The sequence below is a fragment of the Thamnophis elegans genome, chromosome 1 (assembly GCF_009769535.1).
Source record: "Thamnophis elegans isolate rThaEle1 chromosome 1, rThaEle1.pri, whole genome shotgun sequence".
NCBI classification, from domain to species: Eukaryota; Metazoa; Chordata; class Lepidosauria; order Squamata; family Colubridae; genus Thamnophis; species Thamnophis elegans.
In genome coordinates, this window is record NC_045541.1 from 48,971,963 (window position 1) to 48,993,705 (window position 21,743).

A 21,743-nucleotide genomic window follows, 5' to 3' on the forward strand; every position below is an offset into this window, starting at 1 on the left:
GCTTTCAAACTAATTCAAGCAACATTGATTTTAGCAAAGTAGATCTAGAAGCCTAAAAAAAATAATCTTTTCTTTTATCCCACAAAATTAATGTAATGTAAGTTTAGCTGACAAAGTGTGACTGACCCAAAGAACACTGAGTATTTAAGGCTGAAATTGGTCCTGAACTGGGACATCTCTTTGCTCTAGTCCAGCACATTAATCACTATGTCACACTAGAATTTAGGTACTGTGAAGTGTATGAGGAATTTTATTTAGTGACTAATGTATTAGACTTGTATAGTTAGTTAGAAAAGCAACTAGCTTTTCTTGGCTGACCTTAACAAACTAAGCATGAATGTTAGCCCTTGGCTGAGAGACCAGCAGCAGAATCTAGATTAGATAGGGTTATTTAAAGAAATCCTAGGAAAAAGAAATGTCAAACCACATCCATATTGGTACAGGAAAAAAATAAGTGGATATAAATCAGGAATTTGTTTGGATTTATAAAAATATTTTACTGCATAAAACACTGATTTATGAGATTACGCAGGATACCATTTTTGTTCATTTAATGTTCAATTCCTGGAACACTGGGGATAATGAAATGTAGTGGTATCCAAAATAGTGTTTAAAAATGTTTAATATCAACCTGCATATATCTTTCCATATTAATAAGAATCAAGTGTTTTTCCTTTGTTTTTGCAACATGACTACCATGGGTAGATCTGAATGTGATAGATTCACGCGTCCCAGCTAGAGAGTTATATTTCATAATAATAGATACTTAAATATTTTGAATGTATTATTATTTGAAATATGAATAATAATTATTTGTAATATGAATATATCTTTATTTAAACATATAAATTCATACACAGTAAATGTGTCTTGACTGCATGTGTGCACACTACTATGCTTTAGATTTACATGTGTCTTTTCTTTGAGAGCTCAAGGCGGCATACATTGTACAGTTCCATTTCTGTTTTTTTTCTCATAATAACAATACGTTGATTGAGCTGAGTTGAGAGAGAGTGATTGGCCCAGGGAAACCACCCATGGAAATCCCATGGCAGAAGGTGGATTATAAAACTTGAGTCTTTGTAGTTTAAATTCAACAACTTAATTATTCTGCTATTCTGCTATTGATTTGCTGTGTAGCAAGTTTTCATTTCAGTTCCTGCTTTCTTTAGAGCCAATGTTCAATGGCTACCTTTATGTATTTTTTGTCCCACTTTATGTATTTTTTGTCACACTTTCTATATTTATAAATAACTCTTTTTTCTATAAATATCATTTTAATTGTATTATAAGCCATCCTGGCTAGAAATGGGTGTCCTGTTAAACAAGCAAGCAAGCAAACAAGCAAAAACACTCCTTTTTTATAAATAACAATTTTACATGTACTATAAACAATTCATAGCTGCTTGGATAGTGAGATGTGCCACATATAAATTTAATAAATAATAAAAAATAACTCAAGGTAGTGATCATACTTCATACTCCCTTACTGCTCCTGTGTTCCCCACAATAATAACCCAGTGAGGTGGGTTAGACAGAGAGTCTAACACAAAGTTACCCAGCTGGCTTTCACGTACTATCAATTTGTCAAAGACAGAAAAAAGCTAAGTTGATAGGCTCTATTTTAGCACAGGGCATCACTTTAATAATATAAACAAGACTTCTCTTCTACCTTCCCTAGGAATCTAAGGTCATTTCAGCTATGATATTAAAATAGATCTGGCAATTTAGTTTCACTTTTGTGTTTGGAGTTTGGGATTGTAAGCAATATATTTTACAAAGTTACAAAATTACTTTCAAACTGACTTTAATAAAAGAAAATATGAAATAAGTCTTTTTACTTATGATGAAAGAAGGATGATTTAGCTTAAAGTCTAACTTTCAGTCATTCAAGTAGATAAAAACATTCAAGAAGTTTCAGAGTTTAATTTAGTAACGTGAAACAATTTGTCATTCTATTTATAATATTTCATGATCTTTTTTGTTATTTTATCTGGTCTGATGAGTTTATAAGTCAGATTCCAATACCTCTTCTTTTGTAAAGTTTCATTAAGTAATTACAGGTGTGAAGAATACATTTTCAATAGCACTTTAACATACCTATCAAAATGTTAACATTTCTATCATCTGCTATGGTACTTTACTGTACCAAATGCATATTCATATTTAGCTTGTTGAACACACTCAATTCTTTTGGCTGCTTTCCAGAATTATAAGTATATATTCATTTTGCTTTCTTTTGTTTCTTTCTCATTTTTAAAAGGAAGGTACATATTTGCATATCACAGGATCAATCTGGGTTGCTCACAGAAACCAGAGGTTTAGTCTTCTGAGTTTTTGGGCTTGGGCTGGAGCCAATCCTCAGATGATTTCTCTCTCTGCAGAATGTACATATTTGCATATTCTCTTTCTCCCCAACTAGTGATATTTAGTATTTTGTTGCTTCTAGATAGATTCCTCAAAACAAACATTTATGACAGTGGTGTATTTTTTAAAAAAGGGGGGACACATTATTATTTCAATTCATAAATTACAAATGTCAGTGATTAATTAGATAACAAAATACTGTATTTATTTACATTTCATTTTGGTTACAAATCAAAACTACTATAAGCAAAAATCTGTTTCTGTGCGTTTGTATTTGTATAGATATGGTGTGTGTGTTTAAGTTCAGCATGTAAAATGATTAATTAGTTGAATAACTATTATTCCACTCTTTTTCCAATAAAAATGAAAATTGTCATTAATGTGCATCATCCCAACACAACCCAGAATTTCAGAATCAATATTATTCTGAATATGGTTGACATATAAATTTAATAATTAAAACTAAATAAATAAATATTGCATTTTCTTACGTTGCTCTAAAAATCCTAGACTTTACTGTATGGTTGATGAAATAGATTAGAAAGGAAGAGTACATAAGTAGATTTTTATTTGTCGTCCCCCACCCCCCAAATACTGCTGCAGTAATCTTGAGGAAACATTTTACAGCACAGCGCTTCAATAGGAAATAATGTCATTCTATTTTTTCGGTCATCTGTTGCTTAGAAATGATAAAGAGAATCCAAAATCCCCTTGTGACTGGGAAAGGCTGGTATTATATCAGAAAGGCTGGTAACTGTGCCACTCAAAATGGTTCTTGATATATCTTAATATCCTGATGATGATTTAACAACATAGCATAGCTCACTTGTGGAAATATTTCATCATCTTAGTGGAGCTGATTGCTCTCCATGAGTGATGAAAGGCAATTCCTCCGGCTGCTAAGCTAAATCTTCTATTAGTTTCTGGGGGCATTAAGTCAGGGGGGGGAAATGCACTTAGAATAGCAGGAGATGATTCTGCTTGAATAAGAGATTAAGGATGAAGATAGTTAATTTTAATAAAGAAAAGGGATATACAGAGAAAGGAAGAATGTCATCCCAATCAAATACAATAACATTTATAGATATAGCAATATGTGCCTATCCACTTAATTTGTTTCTCCTAAGCATCTCTACCTATTAACACAAATTAGCTACTTCCAGAAGGCAGCTGACAGCTTGATGGTTGATGTTGTGTATGTTTTTTTTTTTTTAAATCTAGGCTTTTGCTTGTTTGATATGTGTATTTTTTCCAGAGAAGAGCCAAAATATTCAGTGTTTTTCCATCTCAGCTAAGAACCGGTTCAGTTACAAAAACCACAACTCTATAAATGTATGCAAATGAAATTCAAGTGTTGTACTTGGGGATTCAACTTCAAGAACAAGTGAAGCCACCTGACAAGATTAAGTTTTCCCTAAACTAGCCTTCATTGATGTAGGCAACATGCCCATATATTATATGTCCTTAACTATTTTTTTTTCTTTTAAGTTTATTTTCTTATTTATCAAAGGTTACTGTCTTGCTCTCTTACTTGCCCCACCTGACCACTGTTAATTGCTGTTGGTGGTTTACATTGATCTCTATCAGGGGTCTCCAACCCCTGTTCTGCAGATGGGTACTGGCCTGTGGTCCATTGGGAACCAGGCCATAGAAGTGGCAGGCGAATGCATGAAACTCCATTTGCTCAAGTGTTGGAAATGCACATGGGACACCATACCCTCTCCATGCTGCCAGCCAATGGAGCTGGAAAGGTTGGCAACCAATAATCTATACAGCGTCAGTATCTTTTTAAACCGCATGTAAAGTTATTGCCGTGTAAGATCTGGTAGAAGTGATTTAAATTTTCTCATCACTGTAAAGCATTGCACTTGTGATACTTGCAATTTGTCTTTCAAGGTTACAACTGTTGCATTATCCACATGATTAAGTGATCGGGATTTGGGTGCTTAACAAATATGGTAAAAATAACCATAAAATTGGATCTGGTCACATGACTCATTATATTCATTGTGGTCATAGGTGGAGGACTACATTTACATACAATTTAGTCCATGAAAAGGTGGTGTATGTATTTAATGTCTTTGTGTGAAGACATATACTGCCATCCAACCCATCAACTTATTCAACAGAGGATTCTAAATTCAGGCATTTCAGACTACTGATTACCTAGCCTCTGGTTGAACATCCATTGAAGAAGAAAATATCATCTCAATGGGTTCCAGCATTTAACTTTTCTTACTGTTAAGAAGTGATAGCTTTGCAATTCTGTTTATTTCTAACACTGACTTTCAAAATCTGCATTTCTATAATTTGAATACTTTATTTTATGTCTTTCACTTTGGAACTATACAGAATAGACTGTAATTTTTTGTGTGATATCAATTCCCCTCCCATTTTTCCTCCACAGTAAGGGGAGGATGGATTAACTTGTGATCCACATAATTGGACAAAGTTTTTTTTTAATATTTGTTCAAAGCAGAATCACTTCCAATGATTTTGAAACTGATGCAGTTTAAAGTTGTACTTTCTTTTTTTCCTTATATATTGCAGTCATTTCAAATTGCTAGTCTACAGTTCACTACTATTCCAAGAACTTTTTCAAAGACACTTTCAAAAAAGTATTATTGAGCCAGGTTTCAATCATTCTATACCTGAACCTTTGTTATATGTTTCTAGTATATACAGGTAGTCCTTGTTTAGAGACCACAACTGGGATTGGCAACTCAACAATCAGATGAAGTGGCCATTTAGTGAAACCACCAATTTGTGTGTCATTTCTTTTGCTTTGTAGACCTGCAAAAGTCATAAATATGAGGACTAATTGCAAACCTATTTTTTCATCACCATTGTAACTGCAATGTCACTAAATGAAGCAGTTGCTAAACAAGAACTACCTCTTTATATATATGCTGTTCCTTTTATATTCAAAATATAAATAAAGTAAAACTGTAGTAACCAAATCAAAGCAGGAAATAAGAGAGAGAAGAAATTCCAATTCAGGTTTGCACTTGATTTAATATTCTTGTACCCTTTTATATCTTGTTATCCTTGCAAATACTCATTGCTTCCAACACAACCATTATATGCTACCTTTTATTCCTTAAACTTATGTCTCTCTTTTTGAATATCTCATAAACTCCATCCAACTAAATACTTTTCATTTGTATGCTATCCACATTCATTCATCCATCACCCATTAAATATCTGCTCCTACTGCATTTACTTTTCTCCTGTGCACTGCTTGGAGAATCCAAGCATGGGTTAATTTTGGCCTGCTTGCCAAAGAAGATTGGAAGAAATCTTGACCACACCTCCTCTACTCGGCAGAGTCCAATTTTTCAATTCAGTCTGCCTAAGAGAGATGTAATCAATATTTTTCCAGTTTAGTTGATAAGGAAAATTATCAGTTGGAAGAATTATTTTCTGTTCATGGCTTGTGTTACGTATGGACGTACGTTATTAAATTTACATGTTTTCACATGCTCACCAGGGATTGGTTGCCCAAACTCCGGGAAGTTTAAAAAACTGTCATTGGCCGGCTGGGCTGCCGGTGCATCTTAATTTACATGTTTTTACATGCTCACCAGGGATTGGTTGCCCAAACCCCGGAATGTTTAAACTACTATCATTAGCCAGCTGGTCTGCCGGAGCTCCTTAAAAGGCGAGCTCCAGCAGCCCAGCCAGCAGAGCACAGTCACTTACTATTGCAATAAATAGTGCTGAAACTCACTCGCTCCTCTTGCCTGCTGCTTTTCACTGATCTAACAACTTCCATGACTACATGAGTTGCCCATGGCTTGAATTTCTTTCAGAATCTGTGATACTAAAACCTATAGTATAATAATAGCCACTGTTTTGCAGTATTGTTTGTCTTTTCTCTCTCTCATGTATTAGCAAGAAGAAATAACCAATTGACCTATCTTAGAAGTTACTCTGCCATGTCCATGCTCCTGTTTCCTATTCCATCCCATTTCCCCTATTTTTTATTCCATATGAGAGCCTGAAAACTCTTTCTGAATTCCAATAATGTAGAAGATGATACAATTTCCTTACTTCTGCTTGCTATTTTTTTCTGTTGGGTTTATTGGTGGAGTGTCTTCCTTACTGAAAGTTGTTTTCACTGTCAGTTTCTGTTGTATGATTTCCTTTCTTTGAGCTGGTAAACCTTTATTCTTTCTGATCAGTTGAAGCGGCTACTTGCTGCCTCAATACATCAACTTTTTCTTCAAGGGCTGCCGCTAGTTTACAGCTGTTGCAAGAATGTATGTTAGATTTTTCTCATGCAGGAAGGCAAAAATGCCAGAAGTATTGTAGGTCACCGGGGTTGACTCCTGTCCATCTATTTTTGAAGTGCTTGTATTATTTACTGGCTATCCATCTGTATAACATGCTTTCCCATTTTAAGGTCCTTTCATGTTTCCTAATATTTCTTACAAGCCATATTTAAAATTATTAAACCCTGATGTGAATAAAACAGTTTTTAATTTATTATGAATAAGAAACAGAATTACTACTCCTGGTGTCAGCTACATTTGAGTAACATAAATTAAAATGAAAGGCCTTGAGGGTATATAAAAAAATATCCTGATGGATGGGGATCCTGTACCATCTTTAGTCTTAATCCAATAAATAACATTTCTAGGGTTTTTTAAAGGATATCTACATGGTGATTTTTTTTCTTCATTTGATAAAATAGCGAAGATGAGCCAAAAGCTCTGCCCAATTAGAAATTACTCTAGTTAGTGCAGAATTTGAAAGGTGACATAAAAGGAATGAAGAACATGTAAGCATAACAGTTCAAACTTATTTGTATTACATGTTCTTCACAATACTGTTACATCATGATACAATCTTCCCAAATTTCTTTCTTTTTGTGCAGCCATTGCATGGTGAATATAAGGTTTATGTGCAATTGAAGCTTATTTCAGTAAAGTGTTTTGAAATGTTTAAAATTACTTTCAATAGGTGGGAGAATTACAAAACATCAGAGCAGTAGAATAATGAAGCAGTTAACCATTCCTGAAAGTTTTGTTTGTTTGTTTCTAAATGTAAAAATGTCTAATGTATTAAGTATCCTGTATTCTTACTTAGCAGCAGTGAAAAACAGTGCAAAAAAGAGAGGGAGGGAAAAGATGTTTGGGGGTTAAAGTCAAACAGCTTAAGTCTGCTTTTTAAAAAAGTCAGTTGACCTTGTTTTATACAAGGGAGAAGGTAGAATAATGCTAAGGTGAAAGATTATCTCCATTAGTAAGTCAGAAAGACTAGGGGCACTTATCTCTGAACAAATTAACAAAAACAGATAACACTGATGAAGTCATTATCTCAGCCTAATCACATTTTAATATATTGGATGGTCGATGATATCTTTTTTATTAAAAAAGTCTATTAACTAAGAAGCTATTGCACGGAATATTTGCATTTTCTAATTCTTAATGCATTTTTCTATTAACAGATACAGAAGTGGTATATAAAAACAGGAATGGACATGTTATTAAACTGAATGTAGAAACAAACACAACTACATTATTGCTGGAAAATGCAACTTTTGTAAGTATTACTTCTTTATTTTTAATGAGAAATTACATTGCTATACTTTTTTTCTTGAATTTATATGCAATAATTATTTCAAATCTACCTCATGTATAATTTTGAATGTGGCATGTTACTGTGGCATGTTCTTGCCTACTTTATGGAATAACAGATAAGCAAGAGACCATGAGACCAGCAAGATTAATTGATATTGATTGGTAGTACAGATACATGCTCTCATAAAATCAAGTGCTTATTTACAACATGTGAGTTACTGAAAGTTTATGGCGTGCAATTGTTGATGCCACTCTTCTATTGAATTATATCTATTTTACTCCTTTTTTGTAAGAATTGCAGTGGTGGCTCCAGGCGGTATGGCCCAGTATGGCCGTACCAGTAGTAGTCAGGGGCAGTGGCTCATTTGGCCCTCCCGCCCACATTCCATACCTGGTTTTGAAGCAACCGGGCCAATTGCACATGTGCACATAGCATGTGGCATCTGCATGACCTCCGGCAAGCAGCTGGGTGTCGCAGGGGTGGTAGAGTGTGCATATGCATGCACAGTGTACATCTGGCGTGTGCACAGTGCATGTCTGGCACATGCACGAACAGACCACAAGCAGCATACCTAGAGCCGAGGTGGCACAGTGGTTAAATGCAGCATTGCAGGCTACTTCAGCTGAGTGCAGTTCTGCAGTTTGGCTGTTCAAATCTCACCGGCTCAGGGTTGACTTAGCCTTCCATCCTTCCGAGGTGGGTAAAATGAGGACCCGGATTGTTGTTGGGGGCAATATGCTGACTCTGTAAACTGCTTAGAGAGGGCTGAAAGCCCTATGAAGCGGTATATAAGTCTAACTGCTATTGCTATTTCTATTGCTATAGCAACGGTAAGAGCAACCCACCACTGAAGAACTGTTGTTTAATGTAAACTTTAAAAAAGACAAATAAGGATGTCACATAAAACATAATCTTTATTGGTTATGACTGTACTTTTAAATTTTAGCAAATAAAAGCTTCAACATTCATAAAATCTGTTCAGTAGAAGTCAAGCTGATTCATCTCTGAAGATAGTCAGGTAGAATATTTTCCAGCTAAAAAATGTTATTAAAAGGTATAAATTTGATGAGCTGCAATTCATGTTGCTGCAAGTCATGTCATCAGGTATGCATTCTAATAATATTGTTAGTCAAAAAAGATGCTACCAGACTCCTTATATTTGTCTATCTGTCCTTCTACAGTGGACAGCAAAAGAAAAAAATGTAAAAGGAAAAAATAAATTAAATGCTTGTATTTATCTACTGATCTGTACCATAAAGTTATTTTCCATTTAACTTCACCAGTTTTACATTATTTGGTATTAAAATTGCAGAATTTTCACATTTACCGTTCAACTAATCAGACGAGAGCTTGCGGTGAGGCTGCAGCAAGTTCAGCCTCTCAGGCGAGACCTGAGGTGAGACTGAACTAGCTGCTGCCTCACCATGGATGACTCTGCTTAACTGTTTAAAAAAGCCTCTTAAAAGGTGCCCTCTACTATGAGGCAGGAGAACTGCGTGCCTCACCTAGTCTGACTTTTTAGTTGTTTTATGATCGTTCACCATGAGCAGAGTTAAGCAGAGGCTTAAAAGCCTAAAAAGTCAGACTAGATGAGGCACACAGTTTTCCTGCCTCATAGTACAGGGCGCTCGTTCTTCCTGTGACTCAGCAGCAGCAGAGTAAGTGACAGCCATTCCACGTAGGCGTGGCCACACCCCCATACCGGTATGCTCCCCTGCCCCACAGCCCATTTGCAAGGCGCTTCTCAAAGAGAAAGAAGCGAGGGTGGGACTTCTGCAGAGGACCAAGGCAAGAGCAGAGTTGAAGTTCTCTCTGAAGCAGCTGGAAAAGGTACATGTGGGTCGGAGGGAGTTGGAGGAATTCAAACTTCATCCTCCTGGTGCTGTGCGGAGCTTTGGGCGAATACTGGAGGGAAGGACCCTGGCTTGCTTGTGCTCTCCCTTCCCAAGTGTAGTTTGATTGTAGGTGGAGCCATGTTGCCTTTTCAAACCTGTAATCAGTGAAGCTGGGCTGGATTTTTACATAATGGATTCTTCCGGGACTGGGGGAAAGTGTGTATGCTACAGCATGGCTCTTTGCCTGGCTTCCTGCCTCCTCCTGTGGTCTCCTCAGTGCTCGCTGGTGTTCTCCCTCCCCAAGTTAGTGACTTCCTCCCCAGCCCCTCATCCATTTCTCCCCTCCACACAAACAGCTGGATAAAACTATATCAAAATCCAGCCCAGCTTCACTGATTACAAGTTTGAAAAGGCAATGTGGCTCTGCCTGCAATCAAACTACACTTGAGGAGGGAAAGCACAAGCAAGCACTGAGGAGACCACAGGAGGAGGCAGGAAGCCAGACAAAGAGCCATGCTGTAGCACACACACTTTCCCCCAGCCTCTTTCTTTTGGAAGGATCAGATTGGCTCCCCACTGGCGTCTCTGCCTCTCTTCTCACCCCAGCCTGCCAGCAGGAAGTGAGTGGATGGGCTTTATTGCATTCCAGGCATTTTCCACCCAGACAGCAGGCTGCATTTGCAATGGGGGAGGTTTGCCCAGTGTTTGGGGAAGGCAGTGGCGGAATGGGGGGATGGCAGAGGAGCTGCTTTCAAGCCATTGGAAAAGATATCCAATCAAACTTTTGTGTCTGTATGTCTGTGTGTTTCTTTGAGAGAGGGATAGTGACACAGAGAGGAAAGGGGGTAGGAGAGAGAGTCCAATCCAACTTCTCTGTGTGTATGTGTCTATGTTTGAGAGAGGGGGGAGGGAGGGAGGAAGGGAGGGAGGAGGGGAAGGGAGAAGAAAAAGAAAAAGAAAGAAGGAAACTTTTTTCACAAAGGGGAAAAACAAATGTTGTTGCTTTAAATCGGAACTGAGCATGCCTTGCTGTGGAATTCTGGGAGTTGAAGTCCACAAGTCTTAATAATTTTAAATTGAAAAGGTTTTTTTCAGCAACTATATAGTAGAGAGGAAATTTCTGAGGACTAAATTAAGGAATTTTTAGATAATGCAAATCTACCTAAGATCTCAAATGAAGTGAAAGGGGTACTAAACCAAAAGATAACAATAGATGAATTAAAAAAGGCAGTCAAAAAAATGGAAAACAACAAAACTCCTGGCATGGATGGTTTGCCAGTTGAAATCTATAAAACTTTTTTAGAAATCTTAGGACAAGAGATGATTGTAATATTTAATGCTGTCTTGATGGATTCTATCGTACCGAAATCATGGGCTGAGGCCTATATAACCCTTTTGCCTAAAGCTGGAGCTGACCGTACCCAAATTAAAAACTATAGGCCCATTTCACTTTTGATTGTGGATTATAAAACCTTTGCAGATACATTGGCAGATAGACTTAAATTCTTCCTTAGAAAATTTATACACCCTGATCAGAACGGCTTCCTGCCATCAAGGCATCTGAAAGATAATGTTAGAATTATTTTGGATGCCTTAGAATATTATGAAGCCTGGTCGGACAAACAAGTGGCCTTTATGTTTCTCGATGCACAAAAGGCTTTTGATTGGGTAAATTGGAAGTTTATGTTGTCACAATTAGAAAATATGAAGTTTGGAGAAAACTTCTTAAACGCAGTTCGGGCAATTTATGTACAACAAACTGTGACATTATTGGTAAATGGAGAAGAGGCGGGTGATATTGAGATTTGTAAAGGCACAAGACAAGGATGCCCGTTATCCCCCCTACTGTTTATCCTTTCATTAGAACCCCTTCTTAGAATAGTGAGGAGTGATATACAAATTAAAGGGTTACGAGCTAAAGCTCAGGAATTTAAGGTCCAGGCTTTTGCCGACAACCTTGTTTTTATTTTGGAGGATCCTATGGCTTCTGGGATACAACTTTTACATAAAATAGAGGAGTACGGTATGATAGTGGTGTTACGTATAAATAGAGAAGACAAAACTGTTAATTAAGAATATGACTTTGAACCAGAAAAGGGAAGTACAAAGCCTGTTAGGGATTAACATGGCCCATAAAATACAATACTTGGGAATTTGGCTCATGGCGAGATGTTCCTCTATCAAGGTAGATAATTATATGAAATTACTACAACAGGTATCTAAGGATATGACTAATTGGAGTGGTAAAAAACTGTCTTTGATGGGCAGGATTGTGACAGTTAAGACACGTGTACTACCAAAAATTTTCTTTTTGTTTCAAACGGCACCGACTAAATTTGACAATTTTTTTTAAAATCCTTGGACACAATAGTGGCTCAATTTATATGGCAAGGCAAGAAAGCACGAATTAAAGCCCAAACGTTGCAAAAATGTAAAGACCTGGGAGGCTTCGGAGTACCCAACAGGGAAGCATATTATAATGCAGCAATTATGACATGGGTGAAGGATTGGGTGACGTTGAGTAGAAGGCGCCTATTGGCTATAGAGGGACATGACTTCCCCCAGGGATGGCATGCCTCCCTCTGGCAAGAAAGAGATACCCTCCATAGGTATTTCATGAGACATTATATTCGGAAGATTTTGATGGGGGTGTGGGAAAAGATGAGGAAAAAGTACTATCTTAGGGTTCCGTGCTGGTTGGCACCATTGGAGGCCTTAACGCATCCCAGTGTATTTAATTGGACAAGAAACATAATATATAAAGACATTATGACAGAAGATGGCAACATGAAAACAAAGATGGAATTAGAGCAACAATGTAGGAATCTGGAATGGTGGGAATATTTACAGATTAGAAATAGGTTTAAAAGCGATAAGGTACGGTTTGGGATCTACCCAAACCCTCAGGGGCTAAATAAGATTTTGTTTGGCGGAGATAAGAAAATGTTATTGAAGATTTATCAATTTTTGACCTGTCAAGATGCTAAAGAAGAGATGGATAAAACCTTCTAATAACGTGGGAGAGAAACTTTGGCTATGAGATTGAAATGGGCACATGGTGGGATCTATGGAGTAAGACTATTAAACTTACAATATCCACAGCGTTTATAGAAAACATATACAAGATGGTTTATAGATGGCACTTCCCCCCAATGAGGTTAGCCAAAATGTTTCCTAGATTATCTCCACTGTGTTGGAAATGTGGAAGAAGGGATGGCACATTCTACCATATTTGGTGGTCTTGTACCGAGTCCACGAAATACTGGAGAAGGATTCAAAACTGGCTATAAGAGGTTACCGGGGCAAGCATGGAATGGAAACGCAAGACTTTTTTACTAAGCATAAAACCAGAAAACATGAGTAAATGTATATGGCATTTGAGCCTACATATAATTGTGGCTGCAAGAATAAGCTATGCGCAATTTTGGAAATCTACTACCATACCATCGGAAGATGCCATAATTAAAAACATTTATGAATGTGCAGAAATGGACAGAATGATGGGTTGGCTGAGGGACAAAGGAGAAACGGAACATTATCTTAGCTGGAACCTATGGTATATGTGGGCGACAAGGAGAACAGCAGGGACTTAAAACGGGGAAAGTTAAATAGCAGTTGTTAACAATGGGAACTAAAAGTGAACATGGGTATTGTAATAGATCCCTGAACTTTGTAACGAGAAGATGCTGGTTAGAGACTAAACAATGAGGAAGAAAAAAAAAGTTGGGCTGTGAATGACTGTCACCGCGGTGTGGGGGGTGGGGGTTGTATGTTTAAAGTTGTATTTGTATGTCTTATTCTTTAAAAAAAATGTATAACCAATAAAGATTATTTTAAAAAAAGGTGCAGGAAAGAACAAATTGGTTATATGGTTATATGTTATATGGTTTTATGTTTTTGAAGTTTTGGGGTTTGTGCAATATGATCATTGTGTTTTTAAAAGGCTTGTGAATGGAGCCAGACTTTCTCTAGGGTAATTATATCATTATGTCTATCTGGCAGGCATGTGGAATGAGCCTCAGGCAGGTTTCTTTGTTAGCAGAAAGAAAGATAAACAGCACAGCAATTTAGGGCTAGAAGGAGGTCATCTAGTCCAGTGGTCCCCAACCCCCGGTCCACGGACCGGTGCCGGGCCATGGAGTACCTGGCACTGGGCCGCGCAGCGGCCGGGGGCCATGATCGCTGCAGCGGCCGGGGGCCATGATCGCTGCAGCGGCCGGGGGACATGATCGCTGCAGCGGCCGGGGGACATGATCGCTGCAGCGCAAAGGCTCCTGGGCCGTGCGCAAAAGCTCCTGGGCCGTGCGCAAAGGCTCCAGGGAAGAGAGCCCCGCGCTGGTACGCACGTGATATATAAACAATCAATGTGTCGTCGCGAACAACGCCCCCCCACCCCTGCACGCGCTCAGCGGGCCACGGTAAAATTATCAAAGGCTGACTGGTCCGCGGTGATAAAAAGGTTGGGGACCACTGATCTAGTCCAACTCCCTGCTGCAGCAGGAAACCTTATATTGTATGGATTATTTTTGGTGCCTCTAATAGAGAGGAAAATTTCCAGAAAGGAGAAATAGTTTACTAGGACATGGCTGCCATGCAGAGAAAGGCAGAGATAGTCTTTGACTTATGACTACAATTGAGCCCAAAATTTTGGTTGCTAAGCAAGAGCGTTGTTAAGTGAGTTTCACCACATTTTATCCAATCCATGATATCTCCTGGTGAGTGACATCAAGTTGGCTACTCCCACCCAGTCACATGACTGCCAAGCCACTCACACAAAACAGGCCACACCTACAGAATAGGTTCTAAAAATTTTCAAAATCCACCACTGTGTCAGTGCCTCACCAGCCATAAACCTCACCGCACGTCACTGGTGGACAGTATCTGCTTCTTTTCTATCACTCACTTCAGCTCTATGAATTGTAATTGTTGAAAGATTTAACCTGGAATTAGTGAAATAAAACTTGGTGTCCTAACAATTTGATAAGTAGTAAGTATAGAATTAGTTTATGTGTGTATAACTAGTTTCTTCATTAAGATTTAAAGAAAATTGTGTACTGGAATCTGTGACAGCAAGAAAATTAAAGGTGGAAAAATGAAAAAGCTCTGCTTTGTGATGTTGTATTATCATTCTCTGTGTCACTGTCAATTAGAGAATTAAATCTCAACCATGAAAGATGTTTCCCACCAAAAAAGTCAAGATTTATTGCTATTCATTTTATATTTATATATCATATATAGGAGACATGGTGGCACCTATATAGAATGCAGTATTACAGACAAACTCCACCCACAGCCAGGAGTTCGATTCTGACCTGCTCAAGATTGAATCACCCTTCCATCCTTCCAAGGTGGATAAAATGAGGACCCAGATTGTTAGGGCAATATGCTGACTCTGTAAACTGCTTGGAGAGGGTTGTAAAGCACCGTGAAGCAGTATATAAGCCTAAGTGCTAATGTTATTGCTAGCACTATAATATTACAATTAATCAAACATAAAGACTCAATTTACCCAAGAAGATGTCCTGTCTTTTAAAGCAGCTAATAGCTTCTTAATTTGTCAGTATGGATTACAAAGCTAAACTACCAAATACTTTTTGTTGGTTGTTTTTGCATTTTCATAATGAAAAGAAAATATAATGATTTAACACTATTAAACCAATACTCTTTATGATATTCTTTTGTGGGCCACAAAGCATCCTTTTAAAAATTGAAAATAGGAAAAAAAACTTCAAAACAATATAATTGTAAAAGAAGAAAACATATTTACCCAAGATACTTCCTATCAGAAGCAGGTTTCATTAATACTGTCCAGAAAAATTATCTTCAATTTTTACCTTCCAGCTTTTTCAATTTTATGGAATTTAGTTTTGACATTGTTTTCAAATTAGAAAATTAATTTAGAAAAATTGTTATGGATAGAATGCAATTTCTTACATGTAGCCTAGTGTGTCTATATGTGTGATTCTTCTTCTTCCACTGTACAATTATCCTGGCTGCTATGCTTTAATTCAGTTCCAAGGAGTACGTACAGAGTTTATCCCATGGAACTTTCTCAGTTTAGGCAGTTTCTGTGTACGAAACATTATGATTTTGATTTGATTTGATTTGATTTGATTAATATTTGTAGGCCGCCCTTTTCCCTGAGGGGACTCAGGGCGGCTCACATAAAATCAGGGGAGGGGAATACAAACATTGACATAGAGACATATTATAAAATAGTAAGCAACATACATTCATCATTCGGGAGGGGCGGCTATAATTCTCTGGTGATATCTCAGATGATAACATCTGAGATATCACCAGAGAATTCTGCATTATTGCAAAATGATTTAAAAGGTGACGGTAGATAAAACTATATCATAAGCAGTATTATGTTAACATGCAATTCTCTTAGTTTTTGTTTCATTTAATTTTAGTAGATTTAGAAAAGCAGAGCACTCTTAGCACTGTAAAAAGAAAGCAATTTAATTGATATTTGTGTTTTCTCCTAATATTTAAACTGCTCTTTGGTTAATATCCCAAATATTATTACTACCAATTCTCATTGTCTGAATTTTAAACTGAATTAAACCTAGATCTCACTGAAATTTAATTGGACTGATAATATTATACAACTATTTGTTTAATGTTAATTCACAGTCTATAGAAAAAGTGACTTAAAAGTGAAGAAATGACTTAAAACGTTCATTTAAAACCACTGGACCACCCCCACTGTGATGGCATTGCAGTTCAGGAGCTTGGCAATCTGCTTGCATTATGACCAGTTGCAATGCCCAGTGGGATGTAATTGTAACATTTTTTTGCTGGTATCCCCATTGGGGAAATAGGATTTGCCTAATGACCACATGATTTATCAACCACTGTAAAAATTGTCATAAAATTAGGTCTGACTCTAAGTACGATCACAAAAACGTGTGACAGAGACTCCAGTTCCATTTGTGGTTGTAAGTCAAGGACTACCTGTAATTTTATTTATGCATTTCTTTTAATTTTATACCTTTAAAATTCTGAACGTAATTGAAACAAATTTAGGAAAGTAGCTCAGATGTACATTTTTTTTTTAGTTATTAAATGAAACACTGTTGATGCAGATGAAACCTGCTCTCTTAAGATGTCAAATCCTTGATCTTTCATACATAAAATATATACATTTACTATAAATAATATGCATCCAAAACTTCATGTAATGTAGAGTCTGGTTCTATTAAAACTATTTCTTTAGTCCAGGAAAGGGTTACAAATTAATGTCATTCTTATTATTTTCCACTAACTTCTTCAACTCAGCTTAAATAAAATGGGACACATTTATAATTCATTTAAAGTGGGCCTGGGCATTAAATTTCAATAGTTCTCCCTTATCCGATCTAATGTGAAAATCATGTGTGAATATTTCAGAAGACAACTGGAATAGTATTCAGGAGATTCATAATGAAATGTAAGTAACAGCTGCTATATATTATATCTTTTAACCACTACATGATATATTAGCTAATCCATGAATACTGTGTCATATTGTATATATTTATTTACTTGTTTACTATTAAATTTACTATTAGATTCACATTTTGGCTTTCTATTTATACAAATACCAGAGTAACTTATATCAATTAAAATTTGGTAAATATAAAACAGCAGTACAATGAAACAGTTTTAACATTTATCATTGGATCCTTGATGTACTCTGAGCTCGGTTCTTTTTTTGTACAGATTTCATTACCTATGTAGGTAACATCATCAGTGCTAATAGGGAGTAGAGTTTGATCTTTTTATATACTAGTGACATCATTAATGGTGGGAATGTTTTTGGTGGGTCCTTGATTAAATTGTTATAATGCATATTTTTATCTGGAAAAGCAGATATATCCTTGATCTTTCTCACACACACACACACACACACACACACACACACACACACACACACACACATATATATATATATATATATATATATATATATATATATATGTTGTTGTATTTGTGCTGATAAATAAATAAAGGGAGACTAGTATAGATCTATTTCACGCTATTTAGCTCTCATCAGCTAGCCATACCCTTACTGGGATTTGAACCTGGGCTATATTACATACTAGGCAGACATCTTAGCCATTAGGCCACAGGCTCTTATCCGTTATCAGCGAAGCCAGGGTGAAAGGTATCTATTAGATTTTTAAAGTTTGAAATTACAAAGTAATGTTCCTTCCTTAACGTTAGTGGCAGCTCCCCAGGCCTTGCAATTGTATTTAATAGGGTCAGAAAATACTAGTCTGTTTTATATTAAGCAAGTTTTTTTAAAAAAAATTACTGGACATAAAAGAAGGTAGGATTTAACTATGAATGAAATATCTGAATTATTGTTTGTGAGTATGAAAGGAATAATTCATAGATTGATAAAAATATTGATTAATGCTTTATTCTTGGGTAATAATAACCAAAGAATCAGAGATAGGTTTGGGGATATATTGTGCACCCCAGAATAAGATCTGAGGGCAAAATTACATAGTTTAGAGGCAAAAATAAAAGAAAAGTATAGAAAGACAGAGTAGATTATTTTAGGGGCCAAGAATTGATCAGAATGTTGATTGCTTGATACCATAGGTGTCTGCTTGCAAAAAGTTTGCTTACTTTGAATGCATGATAAAAATGTAATTCTGATCATGAGGCAAAATAATGAATTTAAATGCTAAAGTTGACTGATTTGATTGTTTATCATGAAAGATTAAAATAATTTATGAAGGTGATGACAGATTTTGAATGTGGGTCAGAACATAATTTGTGGGTGGGGTTTATAAAGATTACATCTTGCTAAGAATCGGACAAAATGTCTTTATTGTTCCCCTATACAAAGGTAGCAAAAGTGAATTTAAAAATTACATGTAGTTCTCTCTCACATACACAGAATCACTGATGCTCAGGTCCTTTTGTCCCTCTGACCAGCTGGTGTGACCCAAACACACTGACATGTCCTGTGGATTTGTGAGGTTTTAATTAAGATAATAGTCATCTCTGGTCAAAAGTGATGAAACAGGAAACTGTTGCCGGATCAAGAAGGCAGCTGTTTATGAGCTCTGCCACTGGATTAGAATTGTCTCCTCTCTTATAGCAGCAGGAATGCCATCCACAGCTCAGAATGTCACAGCATTTCTCTCCCCCAGAACAACACTGTCAATTCCCTCAGTCCTTAATTTCCTGCCTTTTTCCAGCCTCTCCTCTCCACCTTTCCCCCCTCTAAGCTGCTGGGACTTGTAGATCTACTGTTCTGAACTTTGATTCCAATTTCCTCCCCTCAAGATTTGTCTTTCTCTCTTTCCAAGTCCCTTCAGTCCTCCCTCTATTCAGAATTCAAAGGAAGAGGTTCACCATCAGCCAATCAAGGAACACCAGGTAACTGACCTATCAAAGATTGGCTGTTTGTAGATCACAAAATTTCTTATCCATATTGATGGGCCTGGCACTTTGTTACATGTGCCCAGGAGAGGTGCCTGGCAGAATTCTTATAGAAAAGATATAAGAAATGATAGTGAACCAAAAATATATGGTGCAGTATAGCTGTATGTTGGGCAGGAGTTAGGCAACTAAATATTTTCTTCTCAAAAGGGCTGTAAAGCACTATGACACAGTATATGTCTAAGTGATATTCAGTGGTGGGCTCCGGATCCTGATGTAACTGGTATGGTACAATGGTGCCTGGCATCCCTCATATGCACACACCCAGCATGCATGCAAATACACGCAGCACACACATGGATCCTTATCTCCTTTGATGCCTCCACGATGCTCCAGCTGCTTGGTGGAGCATTGCGCAGGAGCCATATGCTCTGTGCGCATGCGTGGAACGGTACCCGGTTCTCCCAGCAGGCACCAGTATGCCCATACCGGGATGTATCACCTGCAACCCACCACTGGTGCTATTGCTATTATATACTTGTAGATTTGGTGAAAATGTAGGTTAATAAAGTGAATAGGCTTGAAAGATGAAATACTTTATACAAATGCAGAATTAAAGACTGTTCACTGATTGTTATAGGAGTAGTATATAGTGAAATAAAGTATCCATGGGAATAAGTGGAATGTTTTATTCTTGTAATTCAAGGGCGTCCCCTTGATTAGTTAGTATATGTATTGACAAATCCGTAAGAATTTTTGTGTGCAAGGTGTGTTGGTTGTGAGTAGGAAGCTTTATCTACTTGAAGAATTTCCTGTAAATGCTAGATAGAATGTATGGTAATTTATGAATGTGGGTCTAAAAAATCTATGCATCAAAGACGAAGGTAATTGTGTTTGACATGAATGTTCTATAAAAAATGTAAGTTATAAAGCATGCCAGAAAGGTGGGGATTATTTGTGACTTTGTGCATTTTGTCAGAGTCTTTACTTGGATGAGAAAACAGAGACACTTTATGTATGATGTACAAATGCTGGAGAAAGGTGGTTCATTGCATGGTTGTTTTCCAGGTTTGTGTCTAATAAAAATGCACTCTATGATGTAGGAAAAGAAGTCTAGCTAAATTGGATAAGCTAAAATGAGAACTATATTTTTAAACAATCCAAATACAATATGGGAAAGGGAGCAGTACTGGACAGATGCTTTTAAAAGCGTTTTTGAACACATTTGCTTTTATTTTAATGTATGCTTAATTCTGGAGAAAAAACATACTTTGGACTTTCCAGTGAAGGAAATATTAATATAAAATATTATAAAGCAAAACTTTGCTTCCCAAATTTCCCATTCCTATGGGCACAGAGGCATATTAACATGAATCCTGTTGTGGACATTGTCCTCCATATTTTTATTTAATTCCATCAAAGCAGTTATTTAAAGATATTCATTTCATATTTTTTCTTTCATATTTAAATGGATCTTTTGTCTATAGTTAGAAAATATATTCAGCTGCAGATAAAATAATATACTGGGATGGTTTTCTTGCTACAATTATAATTTGAGCCTTCTTTTATATCAGATCCATTAAATCTTTCTATCACCACCAATAACTCTTGATTAAATAGTAGTCTCAAACTCAATTGGGTGTCATGTATCCTTATCTTGACAAAAAGTAATATTCATTTAATAATGCTTCTTTTTCCTCTTTACTTACCACACTAGTGAGAAGTGTTTGTTTTTGTTTCTAAATAGAAAGATCAGAAGAAAATGGTTAAAAACAGCCAGACCTATGATACATTTTCAGAAATCATACTGCTGCATTTTCCAAAGAAATTTGCTGGTGGTAAAGATAGATTAGACTTCCATAAATAACTGAGCTGTTTCAGGTTCTGCCACAATTACAAATTTATCTATAATCATTTAGATCCATGTTTATATACAACGTGAATATTGCTTTTAGACTGAAATTTAAAGGTCATTTTAAGGATTTTATGCTGTTTACCAGGACTTTCATCCTTTTTTTCCTTTTCCTTTGAACAATAAATCAACATGCTATAGCACCAATTGCTTTGAAATGTTCCAAATACTTTAAACTTCGGTTTCACTTTTGTTTGTAAACATTAAACGTAGTTATCTGTGAAGCATGAAGTGAGTTGAAGTGAATATTTTACAAATAATATTAACAACCCTCATTCAAGTAGTAAATTAGAAGCAATAGCAATAGCAGTTAGACTTATATATCGCTTCATAGGGCTTTCAGCCCTCTCTAAGCGGTTTACAGAGTCAGCATATCGCCCCCCACAGTCTGGGTCCTCATTTCACCCACCTCGGAAGGATGGAAGGCTGTGTCAACCTTGAGCTGGTGAGATTAGAACCACTGACCTGCAGATAACAGTCAGCTGAAGTCGCCTGCATTTCCTCGAAGACTTGCACTACTTCTTCTAAGGTGGTTCGCAATAGATTAAGTGTGCAAGCATACTGTGGGCACTGCTAGCAAACCATCATTTTTTAAAAAAAATATCAGATCTTGCATATGTGCACATATATGCACAAGCCTTTGAGGGCAGCGTTCTACA

General features: G+C 36.7%; 1 protein-coding gene across 1 annotated transcript in view; it reads left to right on the forward strand.

Moving 5' to 3' along the window:
• DPP10 (dipeptidyl peptidase like 10) overlaps nucleotides 1–21,743 on the forward strand; it is a 196,258-nt gene that overhangs the window by 47,897 nt on the left and 126,618 nt on the right. The window contains 1 exon segment of the mRNA XM_032235619.1: nucleotides 7,820–7,914. Coding sequence (XP_032091510.1) covers nucleotides 7,820–7,914 — 95 coding nt within the window.